The 22217-nt window shown below is 50.7% G+C and overlaps 2 protein-coding genes across 9 annotated transcripts in view; both read right to left on the reverse strand.

Moving 5' to 3' along the window:
* Positions 1 to 575: 575 nt before the first annotated feature.
* On the reverse strand, positions 576 to 3257 carry LOC136024454 (la-related protein 6-like). Its single transcript, XM_065699795.1, has 4 exons — positions 3115 to 3257; positions 2842 to 3015; positions 2380 to 2590; positions 576 to 1915 (listed from the first exon to the last, which is right to left on the reverse strand). Exons 2-4 carry the CDS (start codon positions 3006 to 3008, stop codon positions 944 to 946), a joined length of 1350 nt encoding a protein of 449 aa, XP_065555867.1. The 5' UTR covers positions 3009 to 3015; positions 3115 to 3257; the 3' UTR covers positions 576 to 943.
* Positions 3258 to 4580: 1323 nt separating this feature from the next.
* RFX2 (regulatory factor X2) overlaps positions 4581 to 22217 on the reverse strand; it is a 55157-nt gene continuing 37520 nt past the window's right edge. For all 8 annotated transcript variants that reach the window (XM_065699978.1, XM_065699974.1, XM_065699976.1 and 5 more), the window contains 12 exons: positions 18131 to 18312; positions 15358 to 15477; positions 14389 to 14504; positions 13648 to 13766; positions 13216 to 13328; positions 10959 to 11107; positions 10124 to 10221; positions 9214 to 9363; positions 8619 to 8827; positions 8140 to 8293; positions 6762 to 6804; positions 4581 to 6608 (listed from right to left, as the gene is read on the reverse strand). In XM_065699978.1, the coding sequence (XP_065556050.1) occupies positions 6499 to 6608; positions 6762 to 6804; positions 8140 to 8293; positions 8619 to 8827; positions 9214 to 9363; positions 10124 to 10221; positions 10959 to 11107; positions 13216 to 13328; positions 13648 to 13766; positions 14389 to 14504; positions 15358 to 15477; positions 18131 to 18312 (1563 nt within the window). In that variant the 3' untranslated portion in view covers positions 4581 to 6498. The remainder of the gene's footprint in view (positions 6609 to 6761; positions 6805 to 8139; positions 8294 to 8618; positions 8828 to 9213; positions 9364 to 10123; positions 10222 to 10958; positions 11108 to 13215; positions 13329 to 13647; positions 13767 to 14388; positions 14505 to 15357; positions 15478 to 18130; positions 18313 to 22217) is intronic.

The raw sequence follows: 22217 nt of genomic DNA on the forward strand, positions 1-22217 counted from the left end.
TCCAGTTCCAAGCCCTGCCACGGGCAGGGACCCCTTCCACAGGCAGGGACCCCTACCCACTGGAGCAGGTCACCCAAGGCCCTGCAAAGAGCTCATCTGTAGACACCCCCAGGAGGAGCCATGAACTCACTGGGTCCTTGAGGCCAAGCTGCAGCAGGATGGGGATGCTCCTCCCAGGATGCAGGGCTGGGGCACACTGCTCCATCCGAGCATCACCAACAACCGCTGCTGCCACACTTGGGCCAAGGCTGCTCTTCACTTGCAGGTCCATACCCAGAGGTTCCTGCAGCAGACCCATGGGGTCAGGGATGCTCAAGGTGCAGAAGGTGCCATGTGCCAGAGTTGCTGGTGAGGCCGGAGCTATGGGGAAGGGCAGCTGCTGGCACAGGTTGGCTCTTTGGTGTCTCCCAGCACAAAGCTGGGGCTCCCCATGTTCTGGCCGTACCCCACAGCCTCCTTGGAGCCAGCACAGATGGGTTCCTGGAGGACTCATGGACAAAGCCCCATGCTGAAGGCAGCACCAAGACCCTGGGATAAGGACCCTGGGGCCAGGGTGGGGATGGACACTCACAACAGGACAGGCTGCAAGGCCTCCTCCTGAACAGCTCCAGCCCCCTGCACAGCAACAGGACCCCACAGCACCCCGAGAACGCAGGGGAGGGAGCTGCAACCCAGGCATGGACCCTCCCACCCTTCTCCATCTGCACCTTGGGCAGCCGCAAGACCAAGAAGGGGCAAAGAAAGAAGGAACAAAAAGAATCACTGCAGCAGCCAGGAAGTGCCTGGAGAATTCCTCCCTCTTTATTGCCCATTTCCCATAGGAGCTCCACAACCTGGGCCAGGAACAGCCCCTGTGGGAAGCGGCCTCGCCTCTCCCGTTTGCTCGAGAGGAGGAGGAAACCAAAAGAAGGGACAAAGCCTGAAAGCCAACCATGAAGGAGCCTCAGCGCCGGAGGACGAGCTCTCCGCTCCCGAAGCCGCTCCAGAAGCCCTTGGTACCATCGGAGCAGTGGGGCAGGCGCAGCACCACATCCCGCAGGCCGAGGCAGTCGCTCAGCATCCCCTGGGCTGGCGGGGCAGAGCCAGGACAGGGTTTGCCGTCGGTAAAGGGGCTGCTGTGCCAGGGGCTCCATCCGCGGCGGCGGTCGGGGCTGCAGCAGGGGCCGGAGCAGCTCCCGGTGTCCGAGCCGAGCGCAGGGAAGACTTTGCTGCCGAGGAGAGAGCCAGTGATGCTGCTGCTGAGGTTGCCGAGCTTCAGGTTCCCATCAAATGAGGCGGGTGCGGAGGGGTCCTGGCTCTGGAGGAGAGGCGGTGAAACCCTGGCACCATCTGACCCTGGAGAGCTGCAGAGCCCGGAGTCCCCAGGGCTATGGGGGAACACGGGAGCTGCCGCCTGCACCCTCCATCCCATCTGGTCCAGCTCCCACGCCTTCCTCTCAGCACCAGGTTTCTTCTTGGAGTCCCTCATCCAGAGCCGGACCACTTTGATGCGCTCCCTGCTCAGGCAGCTCCTGCTGCTGAGGTCCTCAAAGGCCCTGCAGGCGCTCTCCAGGCTCTCGTACTCCACCATGGCGCAGCACTTGCTCAGCAGCTCCGGGAAGCGGGTTATGTATTTCCGCACATCCGAGGGTAATTTGCGGCCTGGACGCAGGAGGCGGATGGCGACGATGGCTCCAAAGGGGCTGAACATCCTTGTGATGGTGTCCAGGAAGCTCTTCTGGCGCAGCAGAGGCAGATCCTGCTCCTGGGGCTGCAGCTCCCAGGCCAGCAGCAGCTTGCTGGGAGGGACGGTCAGGAGGGACTCGGGGATGGGGATCTTCCTCCTCACTTTGGTCCCCTCCTTATTCACCTCCAGCAGCGTGGAGAACTGCAGGGCATAGAGCGTGAGCCGCCAGTCACGCGTCAGGTACCTCACCTATGGGAGAGAGGGGGACACGGCATCCCCATGAGTCTAAACCCCCCTAACCCCACCATCCAGGCAGGCTTCAACCCCATCAACGTGAAGTCGCAGCAAGACAACATCCCCCGTTCACAGGAGCACCTTCAGGCCTGCAGGAGAAGGTCTCCAATGCCCCCCTTGGTTCCCCACACATCACAGCACCAGCGCTTCCCAGCAGCATTTTGGTTCTGGGATGGTCTCTCCCAAAGCAACCCAGAGGAACCATGGGCAGAGGAGGCGAATCAGCCCCAGGGGTGGTTTGAGGACTGCTGCAGCACAAAGGCAAAGAGCAGAGCCTGGCCCTGCACCACCAGCACTTCCCCAGGACACAGAGCCTGAAGCTCCCCATACACCCCATCAGAGACCCCCAGAGCACACCCGGCCATCATCCGTGTGAGGCCACTTCCCACCCCAGCTGGACGGCACCGGGGGCTGCCCACCTTCTTGAAGGACGTCAGGAGTTTGATGCTGACAAAGCCCATCTTGTTCTTCTGGACGTGCTTCAGGAGGAAAGCGTCCTTGGCCAGGTTCTCATCAGAGAGGTAGAACTCCACCTGGGACACGATCCTCTGGATCAGCTGCTGGTCAGGGATGGAGCGGTTGCAGCCCAACAGATTGGCCCCTGAAGTATCACTCACGTTGCAGAAGGTCCTGGCAGGGCAGCAGGGGCACAGGTATGAGCTGGTGGCCTTTGGGATGCGCAACAGTGCCCGGTCACAGCCACAATGGTGCATACAGCAGAGACCAGAGACCCAGAGCTTTGCCCCAGCTATAGGGGAGCGATGCCAGCCTGCACCCTGTGAGCACCAGTGCTCAACAGTGAATCTAAGCCCATTCCAGACACATTCCCTTGGGGATAAACATAATGCTCAGTCCCCACACACATCCCAGCAGCCACATACCCACTGAAGCTCTCAAAGAAGTCCTCCGGCCTGAGATTGAGTGAGCAGCTCCATGGTGGACGAAGATGCTGTGTCGGGATGGAATTCCTTTGTCCTGGCACTGGGGTGCAGCAGCTGGGCTGGGAACAGGGCCCTAAGGCCACCCCAGAGCCATACGATGAGATCATCCTTTGTCTGGAACATTACACAGGAGAAGAGGAACACCAGGATGCTTCCCAACCACAACCAGCCCAGGGATGGGGGAGCAGAGGGAGCTTGTGGCTGTGCCCTTACCTGCTTGGCAGTACTGGGAAGGGTAGAATGTCCTGGCACTACATCCTAGAGACCCGCGGGCAGAGACCCCAAACCCTCCCCACCTCCGAACAAAGGCTCCTGAAAGAGGAAAGAGAGGAAAAGAAAGGAAGAAAAAGCCCTCAGAGCCCCCAGGCTGCTGGTTTATAACAGCAGCCACACCGAGGGAGCCCCAGTGATGGGTTACGGACCCACCAGGCCCCAGGTGAAACCTCTCTGCAGGTTAAGCAGCCCCAGCTGAGCCCTGGGGGCAGCCCCTGTGTCCACTGCTGAGCCAGGCCAGGCAGCAGAGCAGCACAGAGGCACCAGTAGCAGCACTGGTACCAGTACCGGCACCCTGTGGTACCCAGCGGGGCAGTGAAGCGCTGCCATGAGGCAGCTCTCTCCGTGCCTCAGTTTCTCTTTCTTCTGCGGGGACAGTAACAGGCATAGGGAGGTGCAGGGAGGGTTCATTCAGCCCAGGGCATCGCTCGGGTTCTTGGTGCTGCCAGGGTGATGGCAACGTCCTTCTTCCTGCAGAAATACCTCCAATCCCAAGGGAGGGAGCAGGAGAGCCCCAGGGGTGAAGCCCAGGGTGCGGTGGGAGGGGTGATGCTGTCGGGCAGGACAGCCCATAGCTTCAGTTGAAGATTCTTCTAGTTGAAGACGCCCCCGCTCATTGCAGGGGGTTTGACCCAGATGATTTTTGAAGCTCCCTCCCAATCCAAACTGTTGTTATGATCCCAGGATTCAGTACGAGATGGGGAAGGTTTGGGATGAAACTCATCCCTTTGCTTGAGCCCACGCTGGGACCAGCGGGAGGGCACCAAAGCAGGGCTCTGGGGCAGGCAGGGGGGGACCCATCACACATCCACCCTGAGCTCTGGAGATACCCTGACTGACGGGTGCATCCCTGGCAGCATCCCTGGCAGCATCCCTCCCTCCCTCCCTCCCAGGGGCAGGCTGGTCCCCTGCCCCAATGCCTTGCCCAGCCATGTGAGGCTCCTGCTGCTGCACCCCCCAGCTGTGCCTCACTGTCCTGCTTGAAGCTCATCCTTCCAAGGACTGGCAATGCCAAACTGCCTCTGGGATGTTCCAAGCCCTGGGTTTCCCTGGGGTTGGCACAATTGGTGTCACCCCCCCCACCATCAGCACCACGTCAAACTTCCCTGTCATGTCCCGGCTTTCTGTGTGGTGGTGATGCTGAGTGCAAGAGACAGTCCTGGGATGCAGGAGGTGGCACAGGAACTGCCAACAGCCACTGGAAGGTGGTGGCAGGTGGCGGGTGACAAGGAATGTGTGGTGGGAAGCAGAGGGTGTCCTCCTCCCTGCAGCCACCAGCTCCCTGGCCAGAACTGCTTTGAGCAGACCACTCCGGGCAGATCCTGCATCTCCCCTCAACGCTGCAAGGCTGCATCACCTCCCTGACACCTCTTTTCAACGGCTAAAGAAGAATTGGCACCACAACATTTATTGTACAGGCCTGAGCATTTGATATACGTTTATTGCTATTCAGGTTTAGCTGGGAATTTGGTGCAGATGGGGTTCAGGTGTTATCCAGACTCCTCGCACAGTGCTGCAGAGCTCCAGAGCATCTCCTTTGCCCGTCCATGGGAAGCAGACGGTGGCTGAGGTCGGTCGGTAGCGGCTGCAAAGAGCCAATGCACCGGTATTGGTTCAGGCCACACTGGGTGGGAGCAGGGGAGTTTGAGACCTGGTTGCTCAGTTGGTGGTTTAGACCCTTTTCGCAGCAGGATCTGAAGTGCAGCCTCTGACCCAGGGAGTTTTCATCGTGGTTATTTACAGACAAATCCAGCTTTCTCACTTGTCTCCTGCTACTTCGATATGAGACGTTTACAGACAAACATCATCCTGACAGACAACAGCACGGGACAGTGGGAGGGAAAGATGTGCCACTAAACACACGCTCTCTTTACTTTCCATTAGCACTAGTTTTTCAAGTGTCACAGCTACCTTAGTACCATTTGGAGTGAGTAAATAATATATTTGGGTAGAATATACTCTGATACGCAGATGTACACGAGACCCCTGGAAAAGCTCACATCAAATACTGCATCATTAGAAATAATAATAATAATAATAATAAAAGCTATTTATGACACAGCCTTTATTCACAGACAGATTTGCCCCGGGGGGTTTGTTTTTGCTGTTTGACTGGATGGCAGATTCCATCCCCTCCCTCTGCCCTGTGTAATCCATGTCAGCCCAGACCTCACAGGGCATGGAAAGGGAGAATAAAACCCTGCTGGGGCAGAAACTCCCCCAGCTCAGCCCCACGGGAGCCACCACCACGATGCTGCAGAGGTGATACGGCCCAGGGCAATGCTGGTGGAGTGATGAGCACAGCCGGGGCTGTGCCAGCCCCTCACTGCTCCATGGGATGGGCTCAGCCAGCACAGGGGGAAACGGGCCTGCCAGCCCAGCCTAAGGCACTGCAGTCACACACCCTCACCCCATCCACACACAGCCCTACAGGCAGCTGCACCCACCTTCAATATCTTAGCAGGACATCAGTGAGAGTCTGACAAAGCCCAGGACATGGGACCAGCTCCCTTCTGCCTGGGTACCCTGGGGAGGATGGGGATTGCCCACAGGCATCAGAGCACAGGGGGCAATGGACGTGCTTTGTAACCAGCTGCTGCTTCCTCAGTCCTTTGGTATCTTGAGTTGGCCTGACAGTGGCCCAGGAGCATTTGCAGATCAGCAAGGAAACGCTGAGCTGGGAAGACATGGGAGCAGCTGGGAATCCTGTCCCAGAGCAGGTGTGTGTCAATCCCAGAGCACGCATGTGCACCACTCCGCCGGGACCAGATGGGTGTGCAGCCTGGAGCCCTCTGCCCCGGTGGGTACAAGAAGGGATGTACTGTCCTGCACTCCCTGGTACAAACGATTTGGCAAAGTCGGAGCCAGGACTTGTCTTGAAAGGCTGGAGGAGAAGGGTCAGGCATTTTTCTTTCTTCTTGGGCACTGATTGGTTCAAGTCTGTATCACAGTGAAGTCTGACAAGTGGGGAAGAAACCCAAACCACCTTCCCTGAAAGAGGAAGCCTCATTTGCCTGCCTGGCTCAGGCTGGAGCGGAGAGGCTCACCCAGCCAGGCACATCGGATCCACTGCTGACCACGGGGCTTCCATCGCTCAGTAGCAGACTTTGGACCATCACCCTCCAGCCAACAGTGATGCTGGAGGAAAGCAGGCGGCCAAACCAGCTCCATCCTGGGCTCACCCCAGAGCCCTCCTCAAACACAAGTAAACATAAAGAGAAACTAAGAGGCACTAATAACGCAGATACAGGAGACTCAGGCTTGCGAGCATCAAACCTGGCTCCGGACGTCTTCCCCCAGCTGGAGAAAAGCCGAGTCCCTGTTTCAGATCTCCTGCAGTGAGTAGCCAGGGTCGCTGCGTTCACGCTTCACCAGTGGCTCCCCCATGCTTCGGGAGTCCGTGTCCACCTCGTTGCTCAGGTCACCAACGTCATCTGCAAAGGACAGGGCTCAGCATGAGAGTGGCACTGCAAGGGGAAGGGGTCCTTCTTCCCAAGAGAGCAGGGTGGAAGAGCCTGCACAAGGTTCCCCCTCCCACAGCAGCTCAGCCCTGGGTAGCAGGACTTCCCCTGAGGGACAGGAGGTACCTTTGTCCAGCAGCGTTGGGGACAGGGACGTGAGGTCACCAAACTGAAAGGAAAAGGAGTTACAAGGTAAGTGAGGCTCGTTGGAGACCCAAGGCACCAGACCTGCAAGTTGGCACCTATTCCCAAGCAACTCTAACAAGCAGCTGCAGCCCTCAGGAGAAGCCACAACCAGCAGCAATGGTAAAGAACAGCCAAACCAACCACGTGTTCTGCGGAAAAGCCTGTAGCTGCCATTTGAACCTGTGGGCAAACACCCCCCCAACAATCCAGGGCAGAACTGAGCTCTGGAATGAAGGAAGGAATTGTTCCATCTCCCGAGTCACATCCAAGTGCTGGCTCAGACCAAAGGATGGTGCCTTTTCTCCAGCCCTCTCCATCTGTTGGGCAACTGCTCACCCAAGCCATCCCAGCTTGTCACCTCTCCCGGGGCTCTACCATCACTTCACCTCTCTACAACTCTCTGTGAAGCCTTTGCTTTCATGTCAGGAGAGTGTTTTGGCTTGCAAGGCCATTGTGCCAAGTGTAAGGAGAGCCGGGGATATACTTGGCTCTGAAGATGTGTTGTCTCCCTCTGAAACACTAAACTGCTATAACGATAACGCTGAAAGGTCCTGCAAAGTGGGGCAGCAGAAGGAACTGAGAAGCGGAGGAGCTCCAAAGGGAGCAATGGAAATGGAAGGATGAAATCTACCCTCTTTAGGTGGGATGACTCAGCCCCCTCCTGGAGAATAGAAACAGTGCAAGAGTTTAATGAAGGCAAGGCAAAAAGAGCAGGAGGAAAGATTCCCCCAGGCAGCTTTTCCTGGGAGCCACTCTCTGCCTTTCATGTTCCTTTAGTATCAGTAAAGAGAGGGCTTTTGTTGGGAATAGTGGGAACTCGCAGCACTGCTGACCTGGTGCAACGGCATGGCTCTAATAGGAGGGGAAGGGGAAGCAAAAGGCACACACAGCTGATCTGTGCGGCTCACATGAGCTCCATGGAAGGAAGAAACCAGCTGAAATGAACTGGAAGTTGCAGGGAAAGTTACTTCTGGACCTTTCTTTGCTTGGTTTAGTTCTTGTGTTTGCTCTGGCAGGAACCCCAAAGTGAGGGTTGGTACCCACAGGTTATGGAGAGAGATGGGGAGATCCTTCTCCTCCAAAACTCAGCTGATGCTCAACTGCCCAATCCCCCCCACAGCTCAGGTATTAGCCAGCCAGGATGAAGGATGCTCAAGGAGCTGAAGCCTTGTGCCAGGCGCTCAAAACAAGTCAGTAAATCATTCAGCAAAGCTGGTTACAAGAACATGGTGAGGACACAGTGTGGTTTGTGAAGCAACCACATCTCTTTGAGTGCTGGTAAATTTGGGTCTGTTTCTAGGGAATAAACAATTCTCACCTCTCCCATGACGGCAATTGGCATCTCCCCCGTTGCCTGGGCAACACGATGCTCTACCAGATAAAACATGTATTCATCATAGAGCAGGCGAATGAGGTGGAAGGAGCCAAAGCTGGCAGCACTGCGCAGGGTGAGGTCACGGATCACCATGGAGCTGGAAAATGGCCAGGAAACAAAATATTTGCGTTGTGTTTTACACTTGCATCACAGCTGATGTGAGTTCTTGACCCTGACAATGCTCTGTTTCTACCTCTAGCCCAAGAGTAGCAAAGCACTTTATAAGAACTGAGTTGATGGGGCATCCTATCCCCATCCTGAAAGGATACAGGAGACACAACTATACCCTTCTGTACCAGGGCAGAGAAACAGTTAACCAGAGTTGCATGGGAGTAAAGAAATTGGCCTTGGCTTTTTAAGGAGCTGTTGACATGCCCTAAGCCCCATGCAGAAATATCTCCAAAATGAGAAAGGAAATATACCTATAGAAAGACCATTTCAACAGGAACTGCCTGGCTGCCTTGGGGAAGCTGGGACTGCCCTCATGGTGCTTCAGGACTTGAGTAACAACGTTATCCAGCCAACTCGCCCACTGGTCCAGAGAGCTCTGCTGCTGCAGAGTGAGCTTGAAATCCTGCTCCAGCTTCTGTACCATGCCTTCCTTGCACTGGCACACCCACGAGGCTTGCTCCTGCTCAGAAAGAAGGGCTGAGTTACTCGTGCCAAGCCTGAATGGTTGTTGCATCCCATCCCAGGAATTCAACTTCATTTCTTAGCAGACAAGAACTGTGCATGAGCTCGGAATCCTGTCTCCTCCAATTCATCCAGACTACAGCACAATATTGTTATTAGAACTATATAATGGTTGGTACCACTACTTCTTACAGAAATTCCTTGATGCCTGCTCCCCTCTTCACAGTGCGATGGCAAACTTCCTTGGAAAAGTAACATTAAACCATGAAATTGGTCATTTAATTGCTTTTTAGTATTGGAAAGAAGATGCTGGCTACCAGCAGGGAACCTCCTTAGAGTCCCCGTTCTAGACAATATGACATAGGGAAAAGCACCACAAGATACCTGCACATTGGCGAAGTCGACCCGGTTGAGGTCACTGAGCATCTGGTTTATCTGCGAGGTGTTCTGCAGCACAGCCCGGGCAGCCTGGGCCAAGTGGTTCAGGGATGTGTATCTCCGTAACGTCTGCGCGAAGGCACTGACCACCCCGACCTGCAACACAGGCACAGGGCTCCATGAGGAGGAGCCCATGGAGCTGGGACACGAGCTCCGTGTTTAGCTCAAGCACACAGCACACATTAGCTGGGGTACCCTGCACGGCCTCACTTGTGCTGTTGTCCAAAGCATGCCCGAGCTCCTTCAGAGCAGCTCTTTGGCAGCATCCTGCAAACCAGCCTCTGTGGTTCTTTAAGCTAACAGGTTTTCACACTCTGCCTCCAGCAGAGACCAGCAAGGTGAGAACAGGCTACAAGAATACATGGCTTTAAGGAGAGGAGAAGTAGGAGCCTTGGGTTCAGTCTCTGCAATGCCATTCAGTCCATGAGGTGTCCTGTGGTTTTCAACAGGACAAACCTCATTCCAGTGCAGAGATTTTCTTCCACAGAGCCTTTATCTTAGGATAAAGGAATGGTTCAATGGACAGAGCATCATCACCTGCTGGTACAAAGGAATTTCCCTACGGGTCATAGAATGGTTTGGGTTGGAAGGGACCTTAAAGCTCACCCAGTTCCAACCCCTGCCATGGGCAAGGGACACCTTCCACTAGAGCAGCTTGCTCCAAGCTCTGTCCAGCCGAGCCTTGAACACTGCCAGGGATGAGGCATAATGATTTTGGTTCATAACCATCCATTACACCGTGTTAGCCTGGAGCACACGTGGCCAAACCCAAGCAGTGATTTCCAGGCATTGGAAAACTGCAACACACAGACACTCAGTTCTTATCTCTGACCTGTACCATGCTCCTTCCGCTTACCTTGATCTGGACGATCTCGGGGGGAAAATCACTCATGGCATTCATCAGCCACCCTTCCAAACTCTTGGCAAAATTACGGATCGCCTGGGTGAGTGTGCCTGCGAAGAAGACTGCACAGTTAGAAAGGATGTTCCCTATCATCTTCAGACACCACTTTCTAGCTTAGGACTGCCGTGGAAAGCACAGCCTCTAATCTGGTTAGCATCTCCATTAGCATCAAGGAAATCAGCTGAGTCCTGAGATGCAATCAAAGTTTTCTTATTCTCTAATGTTGTTACTCCAACTTTACTTCTTATTCTTTTTTCTTATTCTATCTCATTATTTTCTCATTCTTAGTTCTTCTGAGCATTCTGCAGATGTTGAGATCTGCTCTTTACAGACACCCATGTGCCCCAGCACTGGCAACAGCAGCTCAGAGGGATGTGGCTTTCCAGTACTGCCCAGCCCATCTCTGATCTCCCATAAGGAAGTTGACCTCAAATTCCCAGGAGGTGCTGCAGGGGACAGGATTGTCCTACCCAAATATACTATCTCAAAGGAAGCTCTTGTGCATTGAGGCCATGCTTTTACCTTGACTCCTAGCCAAACTCATGAGATGGGATATGCCATAAACCAAGTTGCAAAAGGCATGGGAATTTCCAGGGGCCACAAAGTACCACTGACACAGAGCAATGCTGCAGGATGAATATTGCTGTTGCCATAATATTTTAGCTGGCATTCAAAACCAGCCCCTCTAAATCTGCTTTTATAATGGAAATCTTTGTGACAAGTGGTAGCCAGGCTGATGCCTGTTTGTCAGACACAGCATCTCATGATCCCGCTGCAGGATACTCACTGGGCACTGGTCTGAGCACATCTGGGATGAGAATCTCCACCAGGGCCTGGTACAAGATGTGATCACAGCTTCTCATCCACTTGAGGATGGGTTCGTATTTGCACAGATTGATCAGCTTCTCTTTCGAGAGGTTTGCTTCATGTTCCTCACTGTGGGAGGAGGAGGAGGGAGGCAGTGTTAGCAGCAGGTTTGCGCTCGGTGTGTTCACTCTTCTTGATTTCTAACCCATTTTCAGCAGAAGAAAAGGCAGAAGCCATTCATGTTTCGTTCAAAAGGAAATCTCTGATTGCTTGTACAAGTCTTGTCTGACTCTGCAAGCACCTCTCTGCCCATGGGCTCTGAGCACAGTTTTCCCTCAAACCCACATCTCCTGGTGCTTGCCCTGCCTGCCTTTGCTTCTGTCTCCATTGCCTTTCACATGCTTGTGTCTGTGGGTACATGGGAATTGCACTTCAGTACAGACATTTCAGCAAGCAAAGGCTTAGCTGACTCCTCCCTACAGACCCAGCTGCTTCAAACACAGAATCATAGAATCACAGAATGGTTTGGGTTGGAAGGGACCTTAAAGCTCCTCCAGCTCCAACCCCTGCCACGGGCAGGGACCCCTTCCACTGGAGCAGCTTGCTCCAAGCCCTTGTGTCCAACCTGGCCTTGAGCACTGCCAGGGATGGGGCAGCCACAGCTTCTCTGGCACCCTGTGCCAGCGCCTCAGCACCCTCACAGGGAAGAGCTTCTGCCTTATCTCCAACCTGACCTTCCCCTGTTTCAGTTTGAACCCATCACCCCTTGTCCTATCCCTACAAGTCCCTGATGAAGAGCCCCTCTCCAGCATCCTTGTAGCCCCCTTCAGACACTGGGAGCTGCTCTGAGGTCTCCACGCAGCTTCTCCTCTCCATTTCTAAAACCTTCACACCTCTCCTCTCTGCTCTAACCCTCCTCAGCTGTAGCAGTGGCAGCAGACGTTGTCTGAGCAGCTCAGCCAGTACTGACAGCTACTACAAATGGTTTCAGTGTTTAACACCTTCAAATGCTGAATGTTTTCAGAGGGAAAAAGAACTGGTGCTTGATGAGAACAGAGTGTATTGTCCCTGGCTGAATGAGGCCAACCAGGTTGCATTATTTTCACTTTATAAATGCATGGAAACTTTTTTTTTTGCATGATTAATGCGTAAGATATTTGGTTAAACAGCAAGCAGAGAAAACCGAAGCCTTAATGCACTGCCAGCGCACCGAAGCAGAGCTGCTCAGATGTTATGCTGGGAATTGGGAATTTGGAAGGGACTTTCCCCACGTGTTACATTAAAAGCATTAAAGCCAAGCCTTGGACATACTATAAAGGTACTTGAAGCCTCTGCCTGAGCAGTTTTAAATGAACTCCATGAGCTAGAACAGCCCCATGGAGGAGCTGGCCATCAAGTACCTGAACTTTCTGTTAAGTGGAACCATGATCTGCATTTTATTGTGCTTTCAATGTGCCACTTTGATAATACTTTGGGTTTATATTTGTATATCTGTGAGGCAGGGGGAGGGAGTGATTTACCTATAGCAGTGGTATGGGGAGGTACTAGAGCACAGAGCCTCAGCAAGACAGGCTGGTTTAGACAGAGCCCTGCGGAAATGCTGCCTCCAGCATCCGAGTGAGCCTATCTGCACCTAGCACAGCTCTCTGGGTGCTGCACTGTGCCTTGGAGATACAGCCTGAAGTAAAGGAGATTTGGAAACAATCAAACACAGCTATAGGGATTCTTTGCAGGAGCAGATCCATTGGGTAACATCTACTGAGGGCAATTGTACAGATTATTATGGGGTATTTGCTGATTACTCAGACTTTAAGGCATATCAAGATCTGCCTAGCCAGCCAACAAAGCAAGTCAGTCTTAATGTCACTGAAACCTCAGAGCCTGAGATGTCACTCCAGATGGATACCTAATGGCACAGAATCCTTGCTGTCTGCTCTTCATGACCATTTCCATTCTCATCCATCTCTGCATTTTGGATGAGCACTTGTTACAGGAGGTTTAAGGCACAGAGATGTACATGATCAGAGCAGATGCTTTCCTCAGGGGTCTGAACTTCGTGTGCCTGTTATAAGAAACGCTCCTGACAGCCTTTGCAATGATTCTGCTGGGAAGCAAATCCTTTTGAGTCCTACCAAGCACTCCAAACGCCTCAGGAAGCTGAAAATACTGCAGGCATTTTTAAATGGATAAATACCACCCCAAGAAACGGAGCGTTCTGAATGAATGGAAGCGTGTACCTGGACGGCAGAGCAGTAGAGCCATCACTAGGTGGTGTTTTAGGACTCCAGAAGGATTGCCACAGTTTCTCAATGTAATGAAACTGAAGATTCATGACAACATCCAAAGTCACCTAACAACAACGAAGAACAGAAGTCATTAGCCGCTCTGCCAGCATCTTGTCACGAGCATAAATTTCATGTGCTGCCATTTAGATTAAATAATTTACAAGGAAAAGAACAGAAAATGCATGGGTTTAGCAATCAACACAGCATAAAACTTGTCACAGAATGAAAAAAGAACATAAAGCGCAATATTTAAGTTGTATTACCCAGCAAATCAAGCATTCCCTATCATATTCTGGCTTCTCCTAAGAGCAGGATATGAGATGAGCACATGAATTATTTCCCACATTGATTAATAAATCCATTTAAAACATTGCAAATCATCACCTCGCAGTGTTGCCTGTAAAGAAGCTGCAGAGTTTTCACATCATTCATGGTCACCCCTTCTTGTAAGAGGATGCTGCCTAGATCAGGCGCTGGGAACTCAGGAAAGACATGCGTTACATCTAGGGAAAAGATTGGGAAAGATGGTGAGGGTTAGGAGCACTCAGTTACTCAGCACTCAGATGAGCACAAGGTGCTGCTGTTGTGGGTGATACTCTTTCATGTTTCAGTTGGGATGAAATAGGAGAAATAAGACTGATGATTCAGTATTCTCCCTGATTCATGTTGGTACAGGGGGCAAAAAGAGAACAAGCACAGCCCCTTCATTCAGTGTAGAAAGGGAAATGTTTTCTTACTCTTTGCAGTAAAAGAAAGAAGAAAACATCGTCCTCTCTACCATGCTTCCATTAGATTTTCTCCCAAGCCTGCAAAATGCCTCTTTGGTATTTTGAGAGTACAATGGAACACAAAAGATGGATCAGGAGCAATTGTATTTCAGAGCTGGCTGGGATTTGCTGTCTCCTGGAGGTGATGGAGACACACAGATGCAGAGCCAGCAAAGCCAGAGAGCGCATCTCACAAGAGGACGGTCCACATGGACCATCTGCCCTCAGATAGGTTATTGCAGCCTTTGGAATGAAGAGAGTCACTCCCTGAAGCTGCCTGTCTTAGCCAGGCTCTTCAGGACCTCCGCTCCTTCCATCCAGTTTGGGGAAAACCAGGCAGATTAAGAAGTCTCCTCACCTATGAACTGCTGGTGATGTTGACTTTGAGCAGCAACCGACTGCTCTGGCGTAGTGTGTGAGTTACTGTTGGAGCCACTCTCTGACGTCCCATCCATCTTCTGAGCTGGTCTATACCTAAATGTAGAGCATGGTTTGGGATTTACACAGGCAGGAGCAAACACACACGTTATTTGCAACACAGGCATGAAGACTTCTGCCTTCATCATGTAATACATGAGCTTACATTCAAGCAGAGGAGGGGAAATGAGAACCTCCTTTTGAAAAGCACTCCAAAGGTGGAATTAAAGGGGCTAAGAAGTTAGCCCAAGGTGACACCAAAAGGAGAAGCAGTCGCAAAACTAACCACAGCACCATTTAACTTGCACTTTTGCACCAAAAAAAACCCAGCAACCAAACAAAACCCCAATTCCACCCAAACACAACAGAAGCCTTCAAGTCCCTTACACTGATTTGGGACAAATAACTCCAAAGCTGAGGTCCTAAAACAGTTTGGTCACAGGGACACCATGAAAAGGGGCACATATGGTGGCATTCTCTGTAGCAGGGGCCTGCTACAAACAGAATAGGGAGATAATAGAATCATGGAATGGTTTGGGTGGGAAGGGACCTTTGAAGGTCACCTAGTCCAGATCGCTTGCAACGGGCAGGGACATCTTCCCCTACATCAGGTTGCTCACAGCCCCATCCAACCTGGCCTTGAACGTTTTGCAGGGATGGGAGCATCTCCCAGAATCGTTGTTGGACCCTTCCATTTCTCAGTGCAGCCAGGGGCTTGCAGCCCCCTCTTCCACAGCTCAGCTCTGGCACTTCAGCAACACTTGGGTTTGACCTGTCCCAACAGGCTCCCTCTGCTCCCAAGCGAAGTCAAGCCCCAGGATGTGGTCTGCTGCATCCTTTGGGAAAGGACCCTTGCCTTTGGCAGTGGTGAGGGCACAGCTTGTGAGCTCCAAGCTGCTGCAGCACCTACCTTTGCTTCTGGTGGATGGGCTGCTGTCTCATTGCCATGTATTGTGTATCCTCCTGCAACCGGTTCAGCGGAGACTCCGGCTTTAGGCGGATCCCATAATAATGATATTTGGAGTTTCCCCTGGAAGTGTTGAAATTGCTCAGTGTAAGCAAGTTAATGGAAGGGACATCACAGCCCTGCTATTTACTCTTGGGCTTGCTTTGACAATACACCCTGCTTCTTACGGCACGCTTTGCTTTGCTGCCAAGCACTACGAGAATTCCTGAACTAAGGAACTATTGCATGCCATCATCCCCTCTAAAATCTAAAACCACGAGTCACAAAGGTCAGTGACATCCACATGCAAAACCCAGCCAGGCTTCTTGCAAGTAACCCGTGGTAACCAGAGAAGAAGAGCCATGTGTTACAATACAAAGTGTTATTTAACAGAATGACAGAAAGACCTCAGGGGATGCTGCTATTTGATTAGGATTTAAGGATTTGCTTTTTTCCATCAAAACAAACTTCCATCTATATCAGGGCTTGGAGAAAACGAGCCTGGCTGAACAGCCAACCACGATAAGAAAAATGTCTTTCTGTTGCCAGCCCTTTGACGGCCACAGCAAGAGGCTTTGATGTGGCTTTGTTCTTGGAGTTGCTCATTTTGGGAGGTTTTGTGGAAAATAAAAGCTTTTTGCAAGCGAAAGAGGCTGTATTTCTTCTCCCTGGGCTGGCCAGTGAAGCTGCTGCCGTGCATCTCGGGGGAGCATCTTTCCATCACATCAGACAGATGTGTCAGCTCCAGTTTTTCCATCAAACTGGAATTTTGCACTCCCCAAGCATCTGCTTTTGGGAGGGAGAAGGACAATTATGCAGCCATGGATACATGATGACAGCGTGTCCAACTTGGCGTTAGCCAATCTGTCCCTAATAACAGCTGAGCTGAGAAGGAGCAGGGGAGCAGCAGGAGGGTCTCCAGATCCCCTATTGGGGATGCTTCAAATTCATTTGCTGCATCACCATGGCACGGTCTGGAGGCACCTTAAATCCAATGATGCTTCCCATTGGAAAACTAGAGAGAGAAATTGAAGAGAGGAATATTTGACAAAGAATTAACCCTTTCTTCCTTGCTGACTTGTCCGGTCTTTGGCACCGTACCAAAGGGGGGTTGCACACACTGAGTGCTCAGGTACGAAGTACACCTTGGCCACGTCTTCAGTGATTTTAAGTGCCTGCCAATTAAATGACTGCTGCATTTATCATTTCAATTAATGAATAAGCAAATCACGGTGGGCAGCTATTTCCATATTTACTAAGGTATCCATCCCAGCCTGCACATTTGCAGTTTTAAGTGGAGTTTTGCTTGTTATTTTCCTTTAATCCTTGATGAGATTAAAGATTTTCTCTCCTCTACAGAAATGATTTCAGATCTCTTGCACTTGAACCAATCTAAAGAAATCCAGACTCTTCTTATGACTGTTGCCTCCACATTCCAGCTGTGGAATGCCCTGGACGCATCTGGTTTTGTTCTTCTTTAGAAGCCCAAATATCTAAGCTTGAGTTTGGTTATAAAATCTTGCACAATCAGAGCAATCTGTATTTCTCCAGTGTATGAGCTACTTGTATAAATTCATAGCTGGGATAAATGCACACTCAGCTCTCCAAGCCATGCAGGTTCTTTGGATGCGCCCTGGTAGGACACATGTAATTCAGAGCAAGTATAGTTTCTTATACTATGCTTTTGTTGGAACATCCTATGGATCTTTGATGCTTTAAAAGAAAAACCTCTGTCACAAGTTCAGCTTTGGGTAGCCAAGAAATAATCCGTTTCCATCTGTACAGTTTGTCTGCATCCAGAGGTGGACCCAAAGGGAGAAACCATTGCACAGCACCACAATTAGGAGCTCTGCAGCTGATTGTCACAGGTTAAACCCAGCCAGCAACTCAGCACCATGCAGCCCCTCACTCATCCTCCCCCTTCCCTTCCCCAGGCATGATGGGGAGGAGAATGGAGAGAATGCAAACCCCATGGGTTGGGATAAGAACAGTTTAATAACTAAAGCAAAATATACTGTTACTACTACTAATGATAAGGGAAATAATGGGGGAGAGAATATAAAACTAAAAGGGGAAAGGAAAAATAAACAACAAACACAAGTGATGCCCAACACAACCGGAACACCCCTTTGGCTAGTTCAGGGGTCCTGTCTCTGCTTCCTCCCAGTTTTCCATGCGCCTCCTCACTTGGTAGAGCATGAGACTGAAAAGTCACTGATCAGGGTTAAGTGCTACTGAGAACCAGCTAAACCATCCCTGTGTTATCAGCATTGTTCTCAGGCTAAAGCCAAAAGACAGCACTGCACCAGCTACTAGGAAGAAAATTAACCCTATCCCAGCTGAGTTACTTTGTCTTGTAGAGACAGTAATGGAATGAGAAGGCAGCCTAGGTTCAAATAACACATTCTTTCAACTCCTTAGGACAGGGACTTAGACCAAATTCCACTGTGTGGCTGGACAAGGCACTGTCACCGGAGACCTGGAATGTGTCTGCAATTCACTGTATTGCCAAGCCTCTCACACTGCTGATTCCTGGTGAGAAAGCAGCTTTGCCTCACAGGAAATCACCTCCATGCCTCACAATAGCAACTTTTGTCCCTAGAAGATGATGGTTGGTTGTTCCTGTAGATCTCAGAAGAAAGATTGCCTGCTCAATGATGCTCGGCAGGTCCTCAATATGCATGAGAGGGGTTGTGGGAGGGTTGAGGTTTGTATTTCAAGGTAGATTTCTACCAACCTGGTTCCCAGGCGACGAGTCCTCAGCCCCATGAACACCGAGCGGATGAGCTTCCCAAAGGAAGCAGCATTCACCGGATCCAGTTTGTGCTCCTGGCAGTGCCTCAGGTAATGGTTGTAGAGGGAGCTCCTGGGAAGGCTGACACCTTCCGCTGTCTCGTAGTTGTCCAACAACCACTGGAGCTTTATGTGTGGAAAACATAAAGAAAGAACACATGAAAGTCTAAAGAGAGCTGGAACGGGCCTCGTCAAACAGCGGCAATGCCTAAATGTCAGGACAGCCCATCTGCCCTTTCAAGAGAGCTTCATGCTGGCTGCTTCATTTCTCTAAGTTCATTTGTATAACTTATACGCCAGTTGCATTTGATAAAAGGACCCTCAGCCCAAAGCTCGTCACCCAAACAGGCTTTGCAAGAGCATCACAACCCCGTCCACCTGCCAGCAAAGTGTCCACCTTGGCTTCAGATGGATTCACTGCAGAGCCAAAATCAAGCTGTAAAACCTCCTGTTTTCCAGGAAGAACGATGTGAAGATACTGCCTCAGAGGAATAAAGGAGCCCAATATGCTGCAGTCTTTATCAGTGTGAAGACTGGCATGCATCTGCAAGTGTTCCCTTACCAATAACATCAAGTTACCAAAGCAAGCTCCAAAACCTGAGGGGGTCCTTCTAGCTTTCAGAATTCACTGTCTGAACTTCTCCTGACATTTCTGTGGATGCAAGAGTGCAATGAATCCGAACGCAGACCTCCAGCCCTGCCTGCACAGGAGGCACAGCTCACCAGACACAGCTACATTCCCCCAGCAGTGGCAAAACAGACTTGGGTTGCGGATGCCAAAACATCAGGCACATCATTTCCTTGCAACAAGCAGTTTAAGCACATGTTGTAATTAAGAACAAACTGAATCACGAGATCAGCAGGATTTAACCATGCACAGGGATGTACACGTTGGTTTGTACTTCACTTGTCTCTACTCCTACTCCAGTATCTGGATCTTTTCTATCACTTTCTCCTGGTGAAACCAATCCATCGCTCCACTTGTGTTTTACATCCATAGCTCTGTGAAAATACCACCTGAAATGTGAGGGCCATCTCAGACACCTCACTCCATTGAGTCATTTTCAGTTTAGGTATCTCATATCCAACACTGCTCTCCCAAAAAGCTTTTTCAGGACTTACGAATGTGCGCTCTGTGGTTCTCATTCACGTACCCAAATCGAAGCTTCTGCTACAGAAAACGAGCTGAATCCCAAACTGTACAGTTCAAACGATTCCATTCATTACTTGGGTTTGATCCAAAGCAACCACGAGTTCAAAAGACTGGCTCCATCACTGTTGGTGGCCTATGGAGCAGACCAGGGGCGGCCACAACTGTAAGAAGAAAAGCCTCTTGGCCATTTCCCTTCTGTCCTGCTTTTCAAAGAGCTACTTGTCACCTTCCCACCTTCCTTCACTTACTCATCACCTAAGTCACTCTTTGGTGTGTTATTCCACAGACAAAGAGCTTTCTGACCTCCAAACTCTACAGTCCTAAGGGGCTGTGTTTCCTAATGACCATGTCCTAAGAGACATCACTGCGAGGCCCCTAAAAGATGTTCTCTAGCCCTGAGCCTCCCCTATCCATTAAGCCAGTGCTAACAAAAGTGGACCCGGGTGTTTGTGACATGAAAGTTCAGCAGGAGCTCAGTTTTAAGCGGTCCACATCTGAGCTAACTTCAGCCCATCCCCTGTACGTAAAAGATTGATGATTAAGAAGGTTCTTTTCTCTTTCTTTTTTAACTGTTTATGGAGCTGTTGGAGCAAGTCCAGAGGAGGCCACGAGGATGCTCAGGGGCTGGAGCAGCTTCCGTATGGAGCCAGGCTGGGAACATTGGGGCTGTTCAGCCTGGAGAAGCTGCGTGGAGACCTCAGAGCAGCTTCCAGTGTCTGAAGGGGGCTACAAGGATGCTGGAGAGGGGCTCTTCATCAGGGACTGGAGTGACAGGACAAGGGGTGATGGGGTCAGACTGAAACAGGGGAAGGTCAGGTTGGAGATAAGGCAGAAGCTCTTCCCTGTGAGGGTGCTGAGGCGCTGGCACAGGGTGCCCAGAGGAGCTGTGGCTGCCCCATCCCTGGCAGTGCTCAAGGCCAGGTTGGACACAGGGGCTTGGAGCAAGCTGCTCTAGTGGAAGGGGTCCCTGCCCATGGCAGGGGTTGGAACTCAATGAACTTAAGGTCCTTTCCAACCCAAACCATTCTGGGATTCTCTGATTTATCCTATGGAACACACTGAATGTGGATCACGCGTTTCTTTTCTAACCCTGTTCTAATTCCAAGCCTTAAAAAAGGTAGAAAAGTTGCATGTTACGATGGGAAATTCAGACACAGGTAAAACCCTCTCATTTCAATTTGATCCTGGCCATTTTTAGTCTAATCCCAGATATTTCTAGAATATTCCCTTCATTTTGCAACCTTCTTTTGCTTTATAGTCCTTTAAACATTACAGAGTTTCACTATATGAACTCCTACGATTGAATTAGAAATCTCTTATGAAACGCACAGAAAAGCTTAAAAAGGAAATCTGTCAGAATATAAATAATTCACAAAAACCATGATTTTTGCTCTTCCTGCATTAGTAAGAACAGAGCAAGCGCTTAAAATGAGAGCATTAAAGATTCTTTGCCGTTTGTACCCTTTCTTCTTGAATTTTGCTCAGTTGTGACAACCATGAAGATATTCTACGCTTTCATTGCTGTGCATACTATGAGCAGGTCCCAATCACATCACTATGCAGCCGTGTGCTGCTGTGCTTGTTACAGGCACTGCAGGGGAACATTCCCAGTTCATGTCTGCTCTAACTTTATTGCTATTGTTTGGTTTGATTTAGAAATAAAATAAACATCTTTAGCAAATAATTTGTCTTTCTTTGATGCAAGGATGGCTCCTAAGGATGGACAAAGTGGTACATGGGCCTATCTGAGAAAACAAAACCCCTTTGTTTTCTGAAGGTCCAGTTTTGGATAAGTTTTCTTATGGGTACTTCCATGCGAAAGAAGCCGATGAAGACACACATTTGTGGTTCGTATTTAAGGTGGTTTTATCTGAGACTAAAAGGACCAGGTTCTGAAGTCCTGGCTCAGTCCAGCTCCTTAGGAGGGAGCCTGGCAGTGTTCAAGGCCAGGTTGGACAGGGCTTGGAGCACCCTGCTCTGGTGGAAGGTGTCCCTGCCCATGCCAGGGGCTGGAAATGGGTGAGCTTTAAGGTCCCTTCAACACAAACCAGGCTGGGATTCTCTGATTCTCTGACCCCGGGCCACCTGCGTGCTGCAGAGCATCCTGAGTTCAGCGATGGGGAGAACTGGCTTCCCACCAATCTTCTGCAATTAAAGTTCCATCAGAACCTATGCATTTTCTAGAGAAGTCTCTTTCCTAGACCAGTCGCCTGTCAGCTCTGCTCCCGAGCCACCCATGTACATGAGCACAAGCTCCAGCATCACCTGCCATTCCCCAAGCAAGGAGATTCGCCTTTCATGAGGCTATTACATTCCTCCTCCAGCCAAGGGACAGTTATCCTCTTTAACAGTTTTCCTAGTTGGAACCAGATGATCTTAAGGTCCTTTCCAACCCTAACTATTCTACGATTCTCCTTTTCCACTTAAATACTATTTGGGAGTAAGCTCTTGTCCTCAGCACTACCTGAGAACCATTCAGAAGTCCAATAGTTTGATAGGGGTTTACTTTGGTGTTTTGGGTTTTTTTCTTCTATAGGAAGTGAGGAAAAAACACCTTTTCCCCCTCCTCCTATGAGTGCTATGGCTATGGAGGAGCTGCAGGGCCTCAGGCAGGTGATAGCATCCAACAGCTTCCCTCTGTGCCGAGCTTTAGGCACTCAAGCGCAAAAATTGCTGTCATTTTTCCTCACATTTCTTTGCATCATCTCCAAGCTCATAATTGGCAAAGAAATAATCCTCTGACCCAGTGACTCCAGAGCCCACTTGTGAGCAGAGCCCTTTCAGCAACAGTAATAGATCGACACGATTTCATTAGAACCATCATGTGTCACTGGGGTATTAACATTAGCTTAAGCTTCCAAATTTGGTATTTCAAGTG

The sequence above is a fragment of the Lathamus discolor genome, chromosome 21 (assembly GCF_037157495.1).
Source record: "Lathamus discolor isolate bLatDis1 chromosome 21, bLatDis1.hap1, whole genome shotgun sequence".
In the NCBI taxonomy this organism is placed as follows: Eukaryota; Metazoa; Chordata; class Aves; order Psittaciformes; family Psittacidae; genus Lathamus; species Lathamus discolor.

Excerpts from the sequence above, each read along its gene's own strand:
- LOC136024454 (XM_065699795.1), bottom strand. The coding sequence starts at position 3,008 with ATGATCTCATCGTATGGCTCTGGGGTGGCCTTAGGGCCCTGTTCCCAG. Across the intron at positions 2,591-2,841 it reads TTCTTTGAGAGCTTCAGTGG|GACCTTCTGCAACGTGAGTG; the intron begins GTATGTGGCTGC and ends CTGCCCTGCCAG. Across the intron at positions 1,916-2,379 it reads TCCTGACGTCCTTCAAGAAG|GTGAGGTACCTGACGCGTGA; the intron begins GTGGGCAGCCCC and ends TCTCTCCCATAG.